This window comes from Macaca mulatta, chromosome X (genome assembly GCF_049350105.2).
Source record: "Macaca mulatta isolate MMU2019108-1 chromosome X, T2T-MMU8v2.0, whole genome shotgun sequence".
NCBI lineage: Eukaryota > Metazoa > Chordata > Mammalia > Primates > Cercopithecidae > Macaca > Macaca mulatta.
The window spans coordinates 87,019,340-87,042,507 of NC_133426.1; the positions used below are offsets into that span (position 1 = coordinate 87,019,340).

At 34.8% G+C, this 23,168-nt stretch overlaps 1 protein-coding gene and 1 pseudogene across 2 annotated transcripts in view; one reads left to right on the forward strand and one right to left on the reverse strand.

Annotated features, from left to right (window-relative positions):
• BRWD3 (bromodomain and WD repeat domain containing 3) overlaps positions 1–23,168 on the reverse strand; it is a 134,621-nt gene that overhangs the window by 27,394 nt on the left and 84,059 nt on the right. For both annotated transcript variants that reach the window (XM_015127728.3, XM_015127729.3), the window contains exons 17-25: positions 22,623–22,848; positions 19,541–19,708; positions 17,553–17,739; positions 16,134–16,227; positions 10,833–10,982; positions 8,807–8,883; positions 6,100–6,268; positions 4,910–5,023; positions 1,362–1,469 (exon numbers count right to left, since the gene is read on the reverse strand). In XM_015127728.3, coding sequence (XP_014983214.1) covers positions 1,362–1,469; positions 4,910–5,023; positions 6,100–6,268; positions 8,807–8,883; positions 10,833–10,982; positions 16,134–16,227; positions 17,553–17,739; positions 19,541–19,708; positions 22,623–22,848 — 1,293 coding nt within the window. The remainder of the gene's footprint in view (positions 1–1,361; positions 1,470–4,909; positions 5,024–6,099; positions 6,269–8,806; positions 8,884–10,832; positions 10,983–16,133; positions 16,228–17,552; positions 17,740–19,540; positions 19,709–22,622; positions 22,849–23,168) is intronic.
• On the forward strand, positions 11,268–12,242 carry LOC106995254 (proteasome subunit alpha type-1 pseudogene; annotated as a pseudogene).

Consider the following 23,168-nt stretch of genomic DNA (forward strand, 5'->3'; position numbering starts at 1 on the left):
CTCGAGAGGCTGAGGCAGGAGAATTGCTTGCACCTGGGAGGCAGAGGTTGCAGTGAGTGGAGATCGCTCTACTGCACTCCAGCCTAGGTGACAGAGCAAGACTCTGTTTTTTTAAAAAAAAAAAAAAAAAAAAGAAATCACATGTTTTATTCAGTCCTGTGAATCTAAAGAAGAACTCAACTTTTACTTGATGCAGAACAGATGGAAGCTGTCCCTATCTTCCAGAAGATGATTATGTAAAGCTCACGTGATAAGCTACTTTACCACCTGATGACATTAATAAAAAGTTTTACAAACATCTAAATCAAATCTTTATTTTAATAAATATACATATTCTCAGCTGGGCATGGTGGCTCATGCCTGTATCCCAGCACTTTGGGAAGCTGAGGTGGGTGGATCACGCTGAGGTCAGGAGTTCAAGACTAGCCTGGTCAACATGGCGAAATCCCGTCTCCAATAAAAATACAAAAATTAGCCAGGCGTGGTGGCATGTGCCTGTAATCCCAACTACTCGGGAGGCTGAGGCAGAAGAATCACTTGAACCCTGGAGGCGGAGGTTGCAGTGAGGCGAGATAGGGCCACTGAACTCCAACCTGGGCAACAGAGTGAGACTCTGTCTCAAAAGAAATAAAAAATAAATAAATAAATATACATATTCTCTCTTATATCCTTCCTGTCAAGAATCATCACACAACCCTTCATTTACCTGGAAAACTATCATAAAATGGCCCTTTAGTCTCTTGTTCAGAAAACCAAACTGAAACACAAATAAACCTAGGTAGAAATGGTGGTGAATGTATACCTATGTCTGTCTGTATGTGCACGTGTGCATATATAGACACACATATATATACACAAATGAATGAAATATTTATTGACAAAATCATTCTCCATAAAGTATGGAGCCACATGGGTATTATATATGTAGCTACATGGGTAATATATTAAAACAGCTATTTTACAAAACACCATAAGTTTCGGGGCTTATTGTGATTTATCATATTTAATATATACCAAAGCTGTCAGAACCTTGAGAGTGTTTATAGTCTACACGCTCAGTTTATGAAGCATCCAGAACATACAAAGTTGCTGATTAGAGAAAATATCCACACAAGGGAACTCCTGCTTTGCTCTAATTATGGACTAGTATAGACTAGACAATAGAAAATAGCATACAAATTTTAAGAAACATATAAAATGTGATCCATAATATTCAGTTCTACAAGAGCATAGTACACCATCTTATCTTGGATACACAATCAACAGTGAAATATTCATAAAACTGAGGGAAAAAACCATGGGTAAGCAATTTAATTCCAAAGCTACTTCAATTGCATAGCTTATGAATTTGGCAAACTTACCCTGAGATCCATTTTGTTCCATGGCTGTTTTTGTAAATTAACACTGTATATTTTTGATTTCCTTACAGCCCGAACATAAGCTTCATGTCCTTGCCTAAAATAGATAAGCTAAAACAGAAAACATAAGGTATTAAACAGCAGCATCCTATATAACACTGTATGTCCAATATACATTCCTACAAACATCCTCTTCTGTTTGCAGAAAGAAATAATTATAATACTGAAAGACTTCATACAATAAAGGTTTCAAATTATGTTAATTCAGTACTCACGCCTATGTAGCCCTGTGCTCATTACCACATCATATAAACACAGTAAACACAGTCCTTTCCCTTCAATCAGCTTCATAAGTGTGCTGAAGAAGCAGAATCACGGAAAATGTACACAAAACTGGTCATATTTTAAAGTATATGTGCCCCTCCATATCCACAGCTTCTGCATCATCAAATCCAATCAACTGCAGGTTGAAAATATTTGATATTTTCTATAGATATAGATATATAAAACAACACAATTACGCCGGGCATGGAGGCTCACGCCTTTAATCCCAGAACTTTGGGAGGTTGAGGCAGGTGGATCACCTGAGGTCAGGAGTTCGAGATCAGCCTGACCAACGTTGCAAAACCCCGTCTCTAATAAAAATACAAAATTTAGCTGGGCGTGGTGACACATGCCTGTAATCCCAGCTGCTCGGGAGGCTGAGGCAGGAGAATCACTTGAACTCGGGAAGTGGAAGTTGCAGTGAGCCGAGATCACAACATTGCACTCCAACCTGGGCAACAAGAGCAAAACTCCCTCACAATAAATAAATAAATAAATAAATAAATAAATATATAAATGATGATACAAATAAAAAACCAGTATCGTATAACAACAATTAATACAGCATTTACATTGTATTAGGTATCATAATATAGAGATAATTTAAAGTATATAGGAGGATGTACATAGGTTATATGCAAATACTAGGCCTTTTATATAATGTCCTTGTAGATTCTGTTATTTGCAAGGGGTGCTAGAGCCAATTCTGTGTGGATACCAAAGGACAGCTATACTATACTTCAAATTATAACTGACACTCTATCAAAATTTTAATATTCAGTCTACACATTTCATATAAACAGTATAAATCACAGGTTAGTAAATGGAGTAATTTCAAGGCAAATTAAAAGTTGCCTGTTACAGGAGTTCATGTCAGAACTGGCATATTATGGAAGGAAAATGAATTCAATTACTTAATTCTTCAGCTCTTTAAGCCACCATTTACTATCGTTTTCTGTATTTATTACAAAAAGTTTCTTTTCCTCAAGTTTAAAAGCAGTGATAGAGGCTAGGCACAGTGGCTCACACCTGTAATCCCAGCACTTTGGGAGGCCGAGGCGGGCAGATCACCTGAGGTCAGGGGTTCGAGACCAGCCTGGCCAACATGGTGAAACTCTGTCTCTACTAAAAATACAAAACTTCGCTGGTCATGGTGGTGCACGCCTGTAATCCCAGCTACTCTGGAGGCTGAGGCAGGAGGATCGCTTTGAACCCAGGAGGCAGAGGTTGCAGTGAGCCAAGATAGCTCCACTGCACTCTAGCCTGGGCAACAGAGCAAGAGTCGGTCAAAAAAAAAAAAAAAAGTAGTGATAGAGATAAGTAAATAGAAGAAAGTAACAAAAAATACCATATTATGAGATTTCTAAAATACATTAACATACTCTACCAATCAATACTAAGTTAGAATTTCTAATAGCTAAAAATTTGAGCAGAAAATAAAAAAGGTTTAAAATTAGTAAATAAAATAATTGTAAGGGTTAAAAACCAATAATACACATGACATTAAGATATCCTTTATTATATATTCATTCCTGAACTCAACAAATACTGATCATTGAACATCTATGTATAGGCACTAGATGCTGTGATAAGGTATAAAAACATTTCCTCTAGGATATGGAAGCACATGTGGATATATAACTATAACGCAAGGTAGAATATATTATATATCAGAAGAGAAAGATAATTGAGGTAGAAAAGCTTATGAGGACAGAGGAACTGGTCAATGAAAAACAAGGACAACATCCTGGAAAAGTTAGTATTTGAATTAGACCTTGAAAATGATAATTTTAAGAAGCAATGATCTGTGGGTAGGGATATCTAGGCAAGACAATAAAGGCTTAATAGTAAGATGAAGTAAAAAGTAATGTTGCCATTAAGAAATGAATTATATAAAAAGTGTATGTTTGCCTTTATAATTTCTTTAAAAACATTCTCTACATATTCATTGTCTGATTTACATACATCTTCCTCATTACCTGAAGAACTGTCTTCACCTCATATACATTAGTCTTGAAGCATATAAGGATATAGTAAGTTTAACAACATAGAGGAAAAGGAATTCAACCAAAGAATGGAGAAAAATGGTCCTTAGACAGGAGTCTCATCAGATCCTAGAGTGTATAGATCCTTGTTTTGTTCTATAAAGTTTTCTAAGGTAATTAAACATGACTCCTCTTCTGCCTCCAGAAAATAAAAACAGGCAATAACTATAAGAAATAGTGATTTGAGATATGCCAATAACATTTTACAAGTTCTCTGTTTTTAAGTATAGCATTCGTCAGAAAATATTTATTAACATAATTATGCAAACAAGCATTACTCAGAAGTCCAATACCTATAAGAAAACATCAAAAGAAACATTTAAAAATATCTAAAGATAATCAGCAGGTAATAATTTATTTGTAAGGCTATTTGATAGCTACTCTGATATAAGATCTCTATAAGAGGCAATTACAAAAAAGTTTTGTAAAATTTTTATTGTTCCCAAAATGTTTAGAGTCAATTTGCAAGGTTTTGCTCCTTCTGCTGCTGCAGTGACAATATTACATTTCTACTATCACTCTTAAATTTAAAACTGTGTAAAAACATTGAATCAATAAAAAAAAATTAGTATATCAGACAATATCCAAGCCAAAAAGAGTTCTAATGTTCCAATATTATTTTATTATTTTATAAAATAATACTAAATTTCAAAATAAAATGAAATTTTTTTACCAGGTAGAATTTTGATTAATTTTTGGCCAATAATAAATATGGCTATACTTGTCAATCACAGACTCAGAAAGAAAGACCTGTTTGCAAAATTACATTCCCCTACTCATTTAAAGGAGTGAATACCTTCTTGTGTACTTTCTTTCAGGTTGAACTTTTCTTTTAAAAAAAAATATTGGAACATGAATGAGGACTCAAAATACCACTCAATTCTACTAAGTGGCAATTCAGATTAAAATAAAGCCAATTATTTTCATGACTTCATAAGCTGATTAATTTATCTCCATATTCAATGAGCATCTAATAGACTGAAGCTACTGTGCCAGGCCCTACGAAGGATACAAAGATTAATACTGTTCAATCACCTTCCACAAGAAATATATAATTAAGCAGAGCAGATAAGATACTGTATATATTATTATAATGGAATTAGGAATATAAATATATTCAGACTGATTAAGGTTAGTGCTCTTGAGGCTACACAGAAAAAGGTTATAACAGGTAACAATTACCTCATCTCCCATTTGTGGAACAAATGGGGAACGTCGGGGTATAGTATCCAAGATCCACTGAGGGGCAAACCATTCTTCATTAGGCTCACCTGCCATAGAAACCAGTCCTCCTTTCTAAAACATAAAAACATGAACAGTATATGTATAAAACACAGTTCTCCAATACATAAAACACATAAACAATAGTATGAAAAATACTAGGCAGAGAAGATTAAAAATTTCAGGATACAATGAAACCTAACATATATAAATTTGAATGATTTTGCTTTATTACATACAACTTTTCTGGCAATAAAAAAATCCCGTTACTAAATTTTAACTGACAGGTAATAACTTGACACTATATACTACCTGAAAACCATAACTTTTACATATGTCTCTTGACTACCACATGAATTCAAATGTAAGAATAAGTTTTTGCCCATAAAATAGTGATAATCTAGAAAATAATTATGTCTACTAAAGCAAAAGACTACAGAATGTGTCTATAATCAAATTTGAAGTTAAAATTATAATAAATTATAATAACTACATAAACCAAGAAACTGTCACTGGGATGAAATAAAAACATAAAGGTAAGCCAGGCACAGTGGTACACAACAGTAGTCCCAGCTAACCAGGAGGCTGAGGTGGGAGTATTGCTTGAGCCTAGCAGTTCGAGTCTGCAGTGTGTTGTGATTATGCCTGTGAATAGCCACTGCACTCCACTCTGGGCAACATAACGAGATCCCATCTCTCTAATAAAAACACCAAAAAACAGTGGAATGGAGGAAAAGTCCTATACAATTTATCATACTCTTCCATGTTACAAGTTAAAAATGTTAAAAATTAGGACTCAAAATACCACATGACAAGAATAATAATGTTGTCAGATAAGAAATGTTATCAGATAGAGGTGACAAGAATAATAATTTTGTGAGACAGTAGTTTATTTTAGGACATTGCCACATTTTAACAAATGATTGTGAATATGTTTGAATAACAAATTGTAATGAAACATTCTAGCCTCTACCTTTGGTAACAGAAAAATTTCAAAAATTCTTTACATTTTGAAGTGAAACTACTTTTACTTACTTTCTCAGATGAAATGTTATTTTTAGAGAAAAGTCAATGTTACTATTAAATATTTAAGCATCAAAGGCAAAAAAACAAAAAATAACAAAAACAAAATAACTCATAAAGTTACAAACCTTCTTTCTAGTCTGCTTAGGTTTCTTTTGCCTTTCTTCTAGGGACTTCAAATTTTCCTCATCAGAGCTGCTGCATATTTTCCGTGTTGTCTGTCTCGTTTGTCTTTTTGGGGGTTGTAAATTTATTCCAGCATCTGCTGTCCAATCAGAATATTCACTTGATGAATCACTGTAAATAAATCAAAATTATGGATACCTAAGTACAGAAAAGGAATAGTTTTACTTAATAATTGAAAGATCATACTGTAATCAAACAGCATTATAAATGACATGGCTGGATTTTGTTCTAACTTAAGAGAAAAAATATCAGCCAGGCGCGGTGGCTCACACCTGTAATCCCAGCACTTTGGGAGGCCGAGGTGGGTGGATCACGAGATCAGGAGTTCGAGACCAGCCTGGCCAACATGGCAAAACCCTGTCTCTACTAAAAATACAAAAATTAGCCGGGTGTGGTGGCATATGCCTGTAGTCCCAGCTACTTGGGAGGCTGAGAGGGGAGAATCACTAGAATCCAAGAGGTGGAGATTGCAGTGAGCCAAGACCGCACCATTGCACTCCAGCCTGGGTGACCGTGAGACTCCATCTCAAAAAAAAAAAAAAGAAAATCAATATAGAATTTCAATCATTATCTTAGTAATTTTAATTAAATTCCTAATTAAAATCCCGTCCAAAATCACAAAAGCTTCTTCAAAATAAAAAAGCATCTTATTCTTGGAAATGTTGAAATGGGATTATTTTAAAACTGAAATAAATACATATACAGTCATATACAGTCATGTGTCACTTAACAAAGGCGATACCTTCAGAGAAATGCATCATGAGGTGATTTTGTCATTGTGTGAACATCATACAGAGTATACTTACACAAACGTAGACAGTATAGCCTACTACACAGCTATGCTATATAGTAGAGCCTATCGCTCCAAGGCTACAAATTTGTACAGCATGTGACTGTACTGAATATAGTTGGCAATTTTAACACAATGCTAAGTATATATCTACACAATATTAAGTTTATATCTACACATAGAAAAGGTACAGTAAAAATGTGGTGTAAAAGATTTTAAAAAATGTATACCTACATAGGGCACTTAACATGAATGGAGTTTGTAGAACTGAAAGTTGCTGGTGGTGAGTCAGTGAGTGATGGTGAGTGAATGTGAAGACCTAGAAAATGACTGTACACTATTGAAGACTTTACAAACACTACACTTAGGTTACACTAAATTTATTTAAAAAAATTTTATTTCTTCAATAAGAAATTAATCTTAGCTTACTGTAACATTTTTACTTTATACTTTTTAGCTTTTTTTTAACTTTTTGACTGTTTTGTAATAACGCTTAGCTTAAAACACATTGTACAGCTAATGTGTAGCTGTACATTTTTTTTTTTTTCTTGAGACAGAGTTTCGCTCTTGTTGCACTGGCTGGAGTGCAATGGCACAATCTTGGCTCACTGCAATCTCCACCTTGCGAGTTCAAGCAATTATCCTGCCTCAGCCTCCTTAGTAACTGGGATTACAGGCCTCCGCCACCTCGTCTGGATAATTTTTGTATTTTTAGTAGAGATGGGGTTTTACCATGTTGGCCAGGCTGGTCTCGAACACCTGACCTCAAGTGATCCTCCCGCCTCGGCCTCCAAAAGTGCTGGGATTACAGAAGTGAGCCACCACGCTCGGCAAATTTTTTCTTTATCTCTTTACTCTATAAGACTTTTTTCTATTTTTAAGGTTTAATTTTTTTCAATTTTATTTTAAAACTTTATTTAAAAACTAAGACACAAACATTAGCCTAAGTCAGGATCATCAATATCACTGTCTTCCACCTCCACATCTTTTCCTGTTCCACTGGAAGGTATTCAAGGACAAAAACACATGGAGCTTTTATCTCCAATGATAATAATGCCTTCTTCTGGAATATCTCTTGGAGGACCTGACTGAGGATATTTTACAGTTAATAATTTATTACAAGTACGACAAGTACACTCTAAAATAACAACAAAAACTATAGCATAAACTGAGCATATTGGTGTGCATCTGTACACCCTGCTACTCAGGATGTACTCAGGATGTACCTGAGGTGGGAGGACTGCTCGAGCCCAGGAGTTCAAGGCGTGCCTGGGCAACATAGCAAGACACCATCTCTAAAAGAATAGAAAATGAAATGAAGAAAACATAATAATATATAAGTATAGCATAGTAAATAAACCAGTAACATAGTTGTTTATTAAGTACTATATACTGTACATAACTGTATATGCTAAACTTTTGTATGGCTGACAGTTCAGCAAGTTAACTTACACCAGCATCCCCACAAACACGTGAATAATGCTTTGTGCTACAGTGTTACAATGGGTATGATGTCACTAGGTGACAGGAATTTTTCAGCTTCATTATGGGACCATCGTCATATGCACTCCGTCATTGGCTGAAAGATCATTATGCAGAGGGTGAATATGATTGCCAAGATGTAGAATCTTGGATTTAAAAAGAATCTTATTTTGTAGATGAAGAAACTAAAAGGCCCACAGTGACGTCAGAAAGATATTGGGAGAGCCAGGATCACATCAGGTCTCTCGGCTTCCAGCCAGTACCTTTTCTACTATAAAACACTATTTTAATTCTGATTTTACCAATTTCCTACAAGAACATAATTTCATATTAAAACTGTTCAATAAATTCGACCAAATTGAAATCATTAAAACTACCTGGAAGAACTTTCACTTTGCCATTCAACAACAGGATCCTCTACTGAAGCATCACTTGTGCCAACAGTTTCGTCTTCCTATAACAAAGAGCCAGCAATTAAGATATATGGATATTACCACCTAATGTATTTCTAGTTAAAAAACCGCTACCTATTTTACAGCATTTTTTGAATTCTGCCCTCAAAAAATACTCTCCTTAAAATGCACATAATTATTGTTCTAAGTATATCTGTAACTCACAACTAAGTCTACTAGGTATTTCTAAATTTCTGGCATCATTATCTTATTGATATAAAACATCTTTTTATGATTTCAAAGACTCAATAGATTTTTTAAGTCCAAATATAACCCTCTTAAATACATTAGAAACATTGTTTTAAAAATGCCTATATGTCTCTATCAAGTTAATATAATTACTCTCCACTAAAAATTTTAATTATATTTTTTATGTAAAATTTTAAATACAGTAGAGAGAACAGATAACCCGTGTACACAATCTCCAGTTTAGACAATAATTAACTTCCTATTTTATCTATGCCCTCACCCACTGCCTTATACTCTTAGCATTAGTTTGATGCACATCATGACCAAAAAAACCATTTTAACCATAAATATGTATTAAGATTAGGATTTGTTTTAGAAGTACAACCATAATGCTGTTATCACATTACATGTAAAAGGGAGCATCAGGCCAGGCACAGTGGCTCATCCCTGTAGTCCCAGCACTTTGGAAGGCCAAGGCAGGCAGATCACCTGAGGTCAGGAGTTCGAGACCAGTCTGACCAACATGGTGAAACCCTGTCTCTACTAAAAATACAAAAATTAGCAGGGCATGGTGGCATGCACCTGTAGTCCTAGATACTTCGGAGGACGAGACAGGAGGATTGCTTGAACCTGGGAGGTGGGGGCTGCAGTCAGCTGAGATTGAGCCACTGCACTCCAGCCTGGGCAACAGAACAAGACTCTGTCTTCTGCTTGTTTGTTTGTTTTTGTCTTTTTTTAAAAGGGTGGGGGGAGCATCAGTTCCTGAACAGTGATCATTCTTTTAAGATCAAGATTTCATACAGGTGGGGGTGGGGCATGAATGGAGGACATCTTTGATAACAGTTTAAGAACTGTGAATGGGGCCAGGTGCAGTGGCTCATGCCTGTAATCCTAGCACTTTGGGAGGCCGAGGCGGGCAGATGACCTGAAGTCAGGAGTTCAAGATCAGCCCGGCCAACAGGGTGAAACCCTGGCTCTACTAAAAATACAAAAATTAGCCATGCATGGTGGCGCATGCCTGTAATCCCAGCTACTGGGGAGGCCGAGGCAGGAGAATCTCTTGAACTTGGGAGACAGAGGTTGCAGTGAGCCAAGTACGTGTCACTGCACTCCGGCCTGGGGACAGAGCAAGACTCCATCTCAAAAAAAAAAAAAAAAAGAATTGGGAATGGCACGCGAATGACAGTACCATATATTGTCAATGCATGATTAAACCTTCATTATGCATTTAACAATGAAAGCTGTTAAGAGAACAAAAAGACTGGAGAACAGAAGAACAAGATGAAAAGAAGCTACACTCTTTATTCATTACCATGAAAAAGGTAGATCTGAGAAAAATCAACACTCAATGATCTCCATGAGAGGTGAAGTCAATAATAACAAAAAATGTGTATATTATGTTGATTAGATAGCCAAACAGTTCTGAAACTGTGGAACTTATTAAAGTTCTTTATATTTCACTCCTTTCCATTTCTAGGCTGATTTCCTCTTAAACTCTTTTTTTCATTGTGTCAAAGGCAAACTCTTGCTGGCATATTTGATACCCTCACAAAGACAGCATCTGAGGTACAAATCCAAGAAGACACCTAAAGGAATTAAATATGCCCAAATATACCTACTAAATGTATTATTAATGAACAAATCTCTTACAAGAATATAATTAAAATAATTTTCTATTAAAGAAGTGACCCTTAAACCCAAATGGATGATACGAACTGGGAAACAAAAAACTACATCAAATAAATAATAGTATATATCTAACCTCTGAGGAGCTGTCTGAGTCTTCCTGTACACCTGAATTTTGACATGAAGGTTGTGAATTATGCTCTATGTTGGACCGTGTTTGGTAAGTATGTTGACGTTTGCGCTGTGTCCTTCGTAAAGAACGCCCACAGCTAGGCTCATAATCATTCTGTAAAAGAGAATAATAATAAATTTTAAAAAAGGAAAATCTCAGTAAACACACAAGGAACATATATAAAGGAAATTAGGTGGGGGGTAGGGGTGAGTAGGAGATGAGAATAAGTTCCCCTAAAGAAAGCCAACATATAACTATATTTATACATATTTAACCCACTTTCCACTAATATTGATCACTCTCCTATTTTGTAAACCTTGTGAAAAATTAAAGACAGTGCTGAAAAGTCTGGGTTGCAAAGTCCCACAGACTTCTCTGTACACTGCAGAGTGATAGTTTAGGCAGCAACTCCTTGATCCTCAGTTTTGCCAGAGGCTGCAACCAGACCTGGCCGGAACCACGTTTGGAAACCAGTATGACAATGATATCATTGTCTGGAGCAGGATTCATCAAACTGACTATGCAATGGAAGCTGTTAAACAAGGTTCAGCCACAGTTGGTCTGAAATCAAAAACCCATGCACTATTGATTGCATTGAAAAGGGCACCATCGGAGCTTGCAGCTCATCAGAAAATATTCTCCATGTTGACAACCATATTAGTATCTCAACTGCAGGGCTTACTGATGATGGTAGACTGTTATGTAATTTTATGTGCCAGGAGTGTTTCAATTCCAGATTTGTATCCGATAGACCACTTCCTGTGTCTTCTCTTGTATCTCTAATTGGAAGCAAGACCCAAATATCAACACAACAATACGGCTGGAGACCATATGGTGTTGGGCCACTTATTGCTGGGTATGTTGATATGGGCCTCGCATTTTCCAAACTTGGCCATCTGCTGACTATTTTGACTACAGAGCTATGTCCATTGGGACCCGTTCTCAGTCAGCTTGTACTTACTTGGAGAGACATATGTGCAAATTTATGGAATACAATTCAAATGAACTGGTTAAACATGGTCTGCATGCCTTAAGAGAGACAATTCCTGCAGATCAGGACATAACTACAAAAACGTTCCCATTGGAAATGCTGGTAAAAATTTGGAGTTTACAATGTATGATGATGATGATGATGATGATGATGATGATGATGATGATGATGTGTCTCCATTCCTGGAAGGTCTTGAAGAAAGGCCACAGAGAAAGGCACAGCCTGCTCAGCCTGCTGATGAACCAGCAGAAAAGGCTGAAGAACCAATGAAACATTGAGTGACAATCCAGCTGGCACAGCCTGCTCAACCTGCTGATCAACCAGCAGAAAAGGCTGATGAACCAATGGAACATTAAGTGATAAGCCAGCCTATGTATGTATTATCAAATACGTAATAATGCTGGAAGACATACTGATGATACTAATCATCAGTAGAATGGTAGTGGAATGGTATGTTTTAGGTATCAGTCCAGATTTGAGCTTTTTCTAAGTAACCTCACTAAAACCATATAATGGTGTACATTTTTCTTTGAGATGTCTATATAATCATTTTCTAGAAAGTACAGGTATCTGTACTAATGTTTTTATATGAAAAAAGTAAGTGTCTTTGTGATTTTAAAGCCAACTGTAATATAAAATTGTTTCACTTCCTGAAAAAAAAAAAAAGAAATGTCTGGGTTGCAAGAATTTGCCCATTCATAATTTACATATGCCACATTATTCAGAATTATTATAGGATGAAGCAAGACATTTCAGTCACATTTGTGTATATATAATATGTATTTATTTAGTTATTCAAAAATCTAGAAAACTTTTTTAAAGTGCTAAGATATATAAGTGGATTTAATAATCTACACTTTTGTTCATTCTAGATTAACATTGAAGACTAAACTCTGATCTTTTATTTCTCTTGCCCAAATTTCTATCTAAGAGGCCTTCTGCGGGGGTGGCCTCTTAGATACTTTTTATTCTAGATATTCTAAAGATCTAGAATATCTAAGAGGCCTTCTGCGGGGGTGGGCATGGGAGCGGAGGTTCCACGCTTTACAAACCACGAAGTCGCATCAGAGGGGTTTTACTTAACCCTATATAATATGTTTTAACTTTCCAGTCTGACTCTGGCATAACATCATACAACAGAGAAAGAAAGAAATCAAAATATTTTAACCGCAAATATGTTTCTTTGTCATTTCTTGAAATAGCCCGGTAAAGCTGTCTTAAAATCAACATTCTGTAGAGAATCCCGTTCTCTTTCCAGGCCTTTTTCCTGATCCAGGAGAGAATCAATTTTAAGTCTGAAAAGAAACATTTGCTATCTACTCTCTGTGGAAAAACTACCTAGAGGTTTCTTCTGCGTAATGAGAATCTCGGTCTCTAAAACTCCTTATCTTAACCCAGACATTTCCTTCCATTGATTCTAGGTCTTTAGACAATAACTTAACTCTTTCAACTAATTGCTAATTAGAAAATTTTAGAATCTACCTATGACCTGGAACCTCCTCTGCCACACCCCCCTGAGTTGTCCTGCCTTTCTGCACCAAACCAATGTACTGTCTTACATGTACTGATAGATGTCTTGTCTCCCTAAATTGTACAAATCCAACCAGTAGCCTGACCATCTTAGGCATATGTTCTCAGGACTACTTCTTGAGACCGGTCACTGGTCACTCATATATGGCTCAGAACAAATCTCTTCAAATATTTTACAGAGTTTGATTCTTTCATCAACAGCATTCTTAAGATTCTTAAGAGTTAAAAAGTATCTTTAGAATAAATTTAGTCCAATCTCCAACCCCCCACCTCTGAAATACAAAACTAGGTCCAGGAGAGAGTTGTTTAAAATAAAAATGAAATAATAAATCTTAGATTACTTCTAACAACAGAAGGGAAAGGACTCAAAACAATCTACATACAAAAAGTAACCATTTAATTTTCGGAACTGAAATCTAAACTCTGTTCCTTTTTTCTTCTCTTGCTCAAATTCCTATCTCAAGCGTCTGGAGAGTCATGCCTTACAAACCATAGAGTCCCATCAGAGTAGTTTTATTTAACTCTATATAACATGGCTTTACTTTTCCAACCTCACTTTGGCATAACATCACATGACAGATAAGGAGGGGAATCAGAGTATTTTAACCCCAAATGTTTCTCGCCATATCTTGAAATAGCCCTGCAAAGCTGTCTCTTGTGGGGGAAAACCTACATTGTGCAGAGGATTCCCTTCAAGAGAGAATCAAGTAAGAGTCTGGCATCTTCTTAAGTCTGATAATAAACATTTACAACTATTTTCTCTGAAGTTTGCTACCTGGAGGCTTCATACGCATAATAAAGAATCTTGGTCTTCACAAACCGTCATTTTTTTTTTTTTTTTGAGACAGAGTTTCACTCTAGTTGCCCAGGCTAGAGTGCAATGGCGCGATCTCAGCTCACTGCAACCTCCGCCTTCCAGGTTCAAGCAATTCTCCTGCCTCAGCCTCCCGCCTCAGCCTGCGAGTAGCTGGGATTACAGGCATGCACCACCATGCCCAGCTATCTAAACCCTTATCTTAATCCAGACATTCCCTTCTATTCATTCCGGGTCTTTAGATAAAAACTCTTTCAACCAATTTCCAGTCAGAAAATCTTGGATTGGAAATTGACCTGGAAGCCCACTACCCACCTTCCAGTTGTCCTGCTTTTCTGCACCAAACCAATATACATTTTACATCTATTGATTGATGTCTTATGTCTCCCTAAAATGTATACAACCAAGTTGTAGCCCAACCATCTCGGGCACAGAGTCTTAGGATCTCTTAAGGGCTGTGCCACAGACCACTGGTCACTCATTTTGGGCTTGGAATAAATCTCTTCAAATATTTTAGAATTTGACTCTTCATCGAAGGCACACAGACGCACAGAAATTCATGCCATGCTTAATCCCTTATATCCCATTGAGGATTATTTCTACTATTTGTGGACAATATAGAAGAAAAGAAATTGAGTTACTATGGATAACTTACTTGTAGTTATAACAAGAATTGGCAGTATATTCATTTAGTAAAAAGGTCAAAATAGAGATTTAATTTTTAACAACTAAAATTTGAAGTGAAAACTATTTTATTCTAACCTTTACAAATACAAAACATTACTATTGACATTCCATTTAGCTAAGCTGCAATCCTAGAATGTAATTAGGAACCAACAAGTTTAAAAGTGTATGTAAATGTTTCACATTTTCAACATAAGCAAAAATATCTACAGACCTAAGGACCCTGTCCATTAGTCTCAGTCAAGTCTGATGTTTGATAAAATCAGCTTAGTAGGAAAAAAGAATAAAAATCACTGTTCTGAGTCATTCAAAAATCTCTTAAAAAAAAAACTAACAAAATAAAGTTAATTTCTTAACAATAAAAGTTAAGAGTTAAGAAAGCAAACATCAAAATGATCTAATATTTGAAGATACCCATTTCATATTTATCTAAATTTCTGTTTATCAATTATGGAAAAAAAAAATCAAAATCAGGGTCCATCACCTAGATTTGTTTAACAACATCAAAATCATCCTAGACTCTTCAAATTACCACACTCTACAGAAACTATGGTTAAATTTGGGAAGAAAATTATACATTTGGTGTACCTGAGAGTATTCTGCTTAGCAGTTTCTTTCTATAGTACATCACAATATACAGATCATGTTTTGCTCCTAAATGATTTGGTAAGCCAGGAATGGGTCTAGGGTAGGGATCAGCAAACTTTTTCTGCAAAGGACCAAAGTGTAAATATTTTTTGGCTTTGCAAGTCATACAATCTCTGTTACAACTATTCAATTCTGTCTTACAGCCTGAAAGCAACCATATACAAGATATAAATAAGTGAACGTGGTTGTGTTCTCATAAAAATTAACAGAAATAGGTAGCAGAACTGATTTGGCCCATGGGCTATAGTTTGTCAATCTCTGGCCTAGGATATCTGGATCATTTGTTTTACATTCTAATTAGTGATCTGATAATATATTTAAGGTTCCACTTTGACCATATAAAAATGGTTATTTTAATACAAATATCTTATACCTACAATGACCACATGTCCTAGATTTGGGGGGACACTCTGGACTTATAACTTTATTCTTATTAATAATAATCATATATCTCAATTTGTGGCTCAAAAAGTACGTGCCTTATATGCAGATACCTACTAAAATAGTCTCTTAATACATAACTGCTGCCTCTCAAAAGCCTATTATCTACAAATATTTGCAAATAGTGTATCCCAAAGTATTGTAAAACTATACTTACCCTTTGAGTAGTATAAGATGGCTTTTTCTTCTTTTCAACTGTATAAAGACTGATTTCTATGTCACCTTTTGCAGTTCGACATTCTTCCTGTACCCTAATAACAAGTCAAAGGTCAAAGTAACAGAAAATCATCAAAAAGAAAACCAATCATCTAAGAATCAGATAACAAAAATACTTTTAAACATATAATTTGCCATCTGAACTATTTTTAGGTGTATAATCCAGTGGCATTAATTACATTCAGAAAGTTGTGCAACCATTATCAGCATTTCCAAAACTTTTTCATCACTTCAAAGATAAACTCTGTGACCATTAAGCAATAGCTCCCCATTTTCTCCTTCTTCCTAGCCCCTGAAAACCTCTAATCTATTGTATGTCTCTATGAATTTGCCTAGTCCAGATATTTCATATAAGTGGAATCATATAATATTTGTCCTTTTGTCTCTGGCTTCTTTCGCTTAGCATGTTTATCCATGTTGTAGCAGGTATCAGAACATTCTTTTCTGTAGCTGAATGATATGCCATTTTGTACATATACCACAATTTGTTTATCTGTTCATTTGTTGGTGGACAATTGAGTTGTTTCCACCATTTGGTTATTGTGAATAATGTCACATTTAACACTGGTATACAAATGTCTTTGAGTCCCTGCTTTCAATTCTGCTTTCAATGTTTTGAGTAAATAATCATTTACTCCAAAGACACAAGTTAATTATGTCTTTCTTTTTTCTTATTACTGCTGCCTTCTTATAGCAGAAAGCAGAAGAAAAGAAGAAACCAAATTAATTTTGCTACTTGTTGGTTGATCTGGTAAAAGCTTGGTTAGGAAGATACTTGATTAAAATGAATTGTACATATTCTCTGTAAATATCCTTTCTCTTTTCTAAATCTATTTCCAGTTGCTGTGGAGTATCTGAAAGTTGTTATTACAGCAAATTTCAGGGTTTACAAATACGAATAGGGATTGTAAGCTTGAAATTAATCCTAATGAAATTCTTTCATCCAATGAAGTCTACCTAAATGACATTTCTAAAGATACTCTTAAGCACTAGCATCTAGCAAATAATTGTACTCCCAGGTTGCTCAAATGTTAGGGTCCATATATCACTCACATATTTAATTACGTAAGACCTCATGAGTTCTTAATACTACTTGTATTCTTTTCTTCAAATCTAGGCTATAAACTGAGAACAGAGATAATGTTTTGCATTTTCAATATTCCCCAAAGCATTCAGCACAAAGCTGAAGATAATCATTATTTGTTATGGAGTGAACTCACTGGAATAATATGGAAAAACTAATGCATGACTAAACTATATTTTAAAATACCTCATTTACTAGGCTAACATAGTACATTTCAATTCACTTCCTAAGAATAAAGCTTTAAATTTTCTTCTAAATGTTACCTTACTGACTCACCTACTAACCCCATTATTTAGTTCATTGACCACCACTCTTCTGCTCCATGCCATGAGATCTCTTTCAGTGGCCATCTGGCTCCGAGGAGCATTGTTATGCATTTGTCTAACACCTTCAATTTGACTACTATGTCTTCTAAGCCTGATGTTTGGGGAAGAAGATATGTCCATGTTTGGACTTCTCAGAGCTAAAACAAAAACAAGGAAAATTGTCACTTTCTGAGCAAAGGCACCACAGTTTTCCAGAACACAGCTCTAAATAAAAGAGTAGATTCAAAGATAGTACTGCTGTAAGAATTGCTATCCCTTTGTTCTATATTTTCTGTACCCTCCTTTATGTTTTTCATATTGTTATAAATAAAGTAAGCACTTTTATTGAGAAATGTTTAAAATTTCTATAATTATTTTAATTTTTTTCAAAGTAGTTTCACATCTGACATCTACTAAATGCTCACAGAATATAAAAAAATGTATTCAACATGATTTGGAGATTCACAAATGTTTATTAGTGCTAGTTCAGGAAGCAGCTTTTTGATCTAAATTCTATCTTTATTCTCTCCATTACAGTGTTTCTAGATAAAGCATCAATAAAACTTTCAAAAATGTTAAGATTCAAAGTGTAAATAATTATTTTTTTAAATCAAAATTTCATTTTCAAGATTGATGAGCAAAGAAAGAAAGAAAACAAAGTAACAGAAGTTTTATTTTTTAATACTCCAGAAAGGTTCATGTTATTTTTCTTATATTTAAAAAAAAAAAAAAAAACAAATGGAAACTGAAACATCCAACTGTTAAATGTCAGAAAAATTTCAAAACAAATGAATATTACCAATAGAAGTCAGTGGGGTCTCTTGACTAATGTCATTTCTAATCTGTCCACAGAAACCTAGTATTGAAGGTACAACAGAATACTGATTTCATTAATGGATATTTAAATCAGGGCTCTGAGAAAGTTTCACATTTCAGGAATAAAGGGCCTGGATAGATAGGATTATCAGCCCACTTGTTATCTTGTTCCAGGTTCAGAAAAGCTTATCTGAGTTAGGTGTTCAAGTAACCCAAATGAATTTTTTTAATTTTATGAGATATTGAAGAAATCAGGAAATTAGTAAAATACTCTGTGAATCACCACAAATTTAAATCACCTTATTCATTTCTATGAAATCTAAAATGCAACGTTACACAGATAAATGACTCTAGTTACAAATATATGAAAAGAAATAAATCTGAAAAAAAATCTCATAAGATGACTACATTTGAAGATAAAACTAATAGCTCTTGATAAAAGCTAAGATTTACATAAAACTCAGATGCCCTGGCACGTTTAATGTAAAAGATAGGATAGGATATCATTTTAATATCATTTAAGGATAGAATATTCATTTTCACGTTTAATGTAAAAGATAGGATAGGATATCATTTTAATATCATTTAAGGATAGAATATTCATTTTAAGATAATTAATTATACAATAACTTCCACTGGTATTAAGATCAAACTATTATAAGTCAATTCAGAAGCTGCATCTGTATTCCCTAAGACAGCTTCTTGTCTTCAGTGTATTTTTTTTTTAATTCAAGAGAGGAGCATGGTATTCTGCTTTCCTCTCCACAAAAGAGGAATTGGCAGTAATTTCTAAACTTAAGGTAGTTTTAATTTCGAAAACTGTATAGGTTGGTTCCCCTACAAGAGGGCTAGACATACTGTAGCACTTCACTTCTTAAAACAAATGTAAAGATTACAGATAAATTACTGAGTAAAAAGAAGACAGTGTATTAAAATGCATCACCTGAATTTCTCAGGAGACTTTAAGTCATTTTACCCACAAATGATGAGATTATGAGACTTTGATATATCTGATATCAAAATTGCAAATTAATAAAAATGTTTTTATTTATAAAGGTAAAATATTTTCCATGTAATTATTTGGGAAAAGTAAAATAATTACAGTACATACACTACACCCTTTACAAGTATAAAAATACTTACCACCATTAACAGAGTATGCTCTATTAACTGGAAAATGTGGAACATCTCCTTCATTAATTAGTCTCAAGTCTTGTTCTCTCTGCAGCTCCCTGATTATTCCATCAAGAATGCTCTCATCTTGGTCATTGGTTTGCTGCCCAATTACCTGTTCTACTACCTCACCATCACCTTAATAAGACCAGATACAAAGCCCCAAAATTACTTACATTTTAGTATACCTTAAACATAGTAAAAACAACCTATAAATTTCTACATAAATGATTAAAAACAGGATTAAATGTAAAATAAAGTATATATCAAATGAAACATTTTATTAAAAACTTTAAATATTTTTGATGTGCTAGCTTATGTGTCTGACTTAACCAATGCTCCCAAATTAGACATTATTATGAGGGCCTTCTCATCTTTAAAAATACAATCAAGTGCTGCATAACAACATTTCAGTCAAAGATAAACCACATATACAATGGTAGTCTCACGAGATCATAATGAAGCTGAAAAACTCTTGTTTAGTGACATCACAGCCTCAAAGTGCAATGCAGTACTCACATGTTTGTGGTGATGTTGGGATAAACCTACTGCACTGCCAGTTATATAAAAGCATAGCACACACAATTATGCACAGTACATAATATTTGGTAGTAAACGACTATATTACTGTTTTATGTATGCACTATACCATACTTCGTATCATCTTGAAATGTACTACTTTTAATTACTAAAAAATATTGCACCGTAAAATGGCCTCAAGAAGGTCCTCCAGGAGGTATTCCAGAAAAGGGTATTGTTATCATAAGAGATGACAGCTCCATATTGCCCCTGAAGACCTTCCAGGGGGACAAGCAAGATGTGGAGGTAGAAGACAGGGATATTGATAATCTTGACTCTGTGTAGACCTAGGCTAATGTGTGTTTGTGTCTTAACTTTTAAAAAGTTTAAAAAGTAAAACAATAAAAATTTTAAAAATAGAAAAACCTTATAGAATAAGGATATAAAAAATATTTTTATACGGTTGTACAAAGTATTTGTGTTTTAAGCTAAGTATTATTACAAAAGAGTCGAAAAGTTAAAAAAACAAAACAAAAAACCTAAAAAGTGTTTCCAGTAAGCTAAGGTTAATTTGTTACTGAAGAAAGAAAAATATTGTTTATACACATTTAGCATAGCCTAAGTGTACAGTGTTGATAAAGTGTACACTATTGTATAGTAATGTTCTAGGTCTTCACAATCAACCACTCACTCACTGAATCACCCACAGCATTTGCAGTCTTGTAAGCTCCATTCCATGGTAAGTGCTTTACACAGGTATAACATTCTTTATCTTTTATACCACATTTTTACTGTACCTTTTCTGTCTAGATATGCTTAGATAAATATGTACCATTGTATTTATAACTGTCTATGGTATTCAGTGCAGTTAAATGCTGTATAGGTTTGCTGCCTAACAGCAACTAGCTATGCCATGAGAGTTTTGAGTAAGGTTTAATTAAACAAGTTTAACCACAGATACCTAAAATGCTTTGCATCCTTCTTTGTGAAAATTTCCTTTTTGAAAGAAGTCAAAATGATGATCTTTGAACTATTATTGTCTTTTGATAACATTTTAGTTTAATGAGTACAAAATTATTTTTTATATACACTGAAACTTAATGATTATTTCTGAATGAAAACGTTAAATCTTTTTCTTTCTTAAGTATATCATTGCCCTGGTTTTCATCTTGTCCTCTAGTCAGATTTGACAGAGTAACCAAGTGATCAGATCTTACGAGAAATATACAAGAAATAAAGTCTGATAAATTAGACTTTCTTATTCCTTTGTTTTCAAGTTTATCTCCCATTTAATTAATATTCACACCTTTTCTCCTTGGCTAATAAATATATCATCACAGTAACTACAGGCACATGTGTAATACCATTTCCCTGCTCTACAACCTTTATGAGCAAGAACATAAAAAGATGTGCAGCATTTCATTCTATGAGGGTCAGTTCAAGCCTTAATTCCCTAGCAAAGATACAAAATTCTACTTGCAAATCAGTAACTTACTAGCTCATACCTGAAGACAACCTACAAGTACCAAAGTAAGATATGAAGGCATTTTATGTGGGGGTAGAGGGCAGAATAAATAATGGAAATATGCTAACCAGAAGAGAGTAAGTTTCTTTGATAGAAAATAGCTTATTCCAATGTTTTATTCTCCTATCTTCCCATCATATATCACATTCATCTCTGCTTTCCCAATATCTCCCAAGACCGAGTGTTATTTAAATAGTCACATCCGCTTACTCTACACCCAATAACTCTTTGCATTTCAAACATGAGAATAGGTAAATAGCTACCTCCAGCTGCAGGGTAGGGGTTGTTTTCTTTTTATTGAGACAGTCTGACTCTGTCGCCCAGTCTGGAGTGCAGTAGCACAATCTTGGCTCACCGCAACCTCCGCCTCCTGGGTTCAAGTGGTTCTTGTGCCTCAGCCACCCAAGTAGTTGGGATTACAGCCGGGCACCATCACCCCCAGCTAATTTTTGCATTTTTAGTAGAGACGGGGTTTCACCACCTTGGCCAGGCTGGTCTCGAATGCCTAACCTCAAGTAATCCACCCACCTCGGCCTCCGAAAGTGCTGGTATTATAGGCGTGAGCCACCACTCCTGGCCAGTCTGTGGTTTTTCAAAGTTTCACCTTCTTAGTTTAATTAACTATGAACTCTCAAACTAAAATATCAATAATATAAGCAGTGGAATTCCACCAGTTACAAAAGCTTTTATTACAACTCAATACTATAGAAAACAACGGGTTCATACATATATAAGGTTTTCTAAAGAAATAGGTCAATACATTATCTGCTTGAGCATATATGCTTATGTTGGTCCTAACCCACTTATCTGTGTCCAGGTGAGATAAACAATGAAAAAGTACTATGCTAAGGTTAAAAGTACTATACAACTGAAAATTAACAGTAACAGAAGATGAAACATATTATAACCTACTCCAGAGGTTAGCAGGAGGTATACATCATAGAGAATACAGCAGTAATGTATAATATTGTGCAAAATGTTTTAAATTTACTTTTAGAGGAAACATACCATTAGCCACATATCCCAGCTGTGGTATAAGCTGTTCATCTTTACAATTTTCCCGTCCTGGTACCAACCGTTGGAATTTTGTGGGATGAGGATTTCCATCAACATCCACCAAAAATGGAGGAGGCATGAGGTGAGGAGCTTGTTGGGTTTGTTCATCCAATACATAGTTATTGGCATCACGAATAAGAGGACGATAATCCGTGTGGAAGAACATCTGATCTGGAATCTTTATGACAGATTTTTAGTGGGTTAACATACACAGGGAATTTATAAGTAAATACTTGTTTTCATTCCTAGAGCACATTCATTTTTTAAATCAGATAATTTTTTGCATACTCTTATAGTCCTTTGTTGCCCTATATTCCCCCTTTAGGTAGAATAGAATTGAATTATCTAGATGGTAATTCTCTTTTCTCCACAAAATCCTATAATCTGTATTAATTTTTAGACATATCATATTTCTTCTATTATGATAAGAAGAACTAAAGCAACAACCCAGTAGATATAGTTGGGCATTTGTATTTAAGTTGTAAAAATTACACAAAC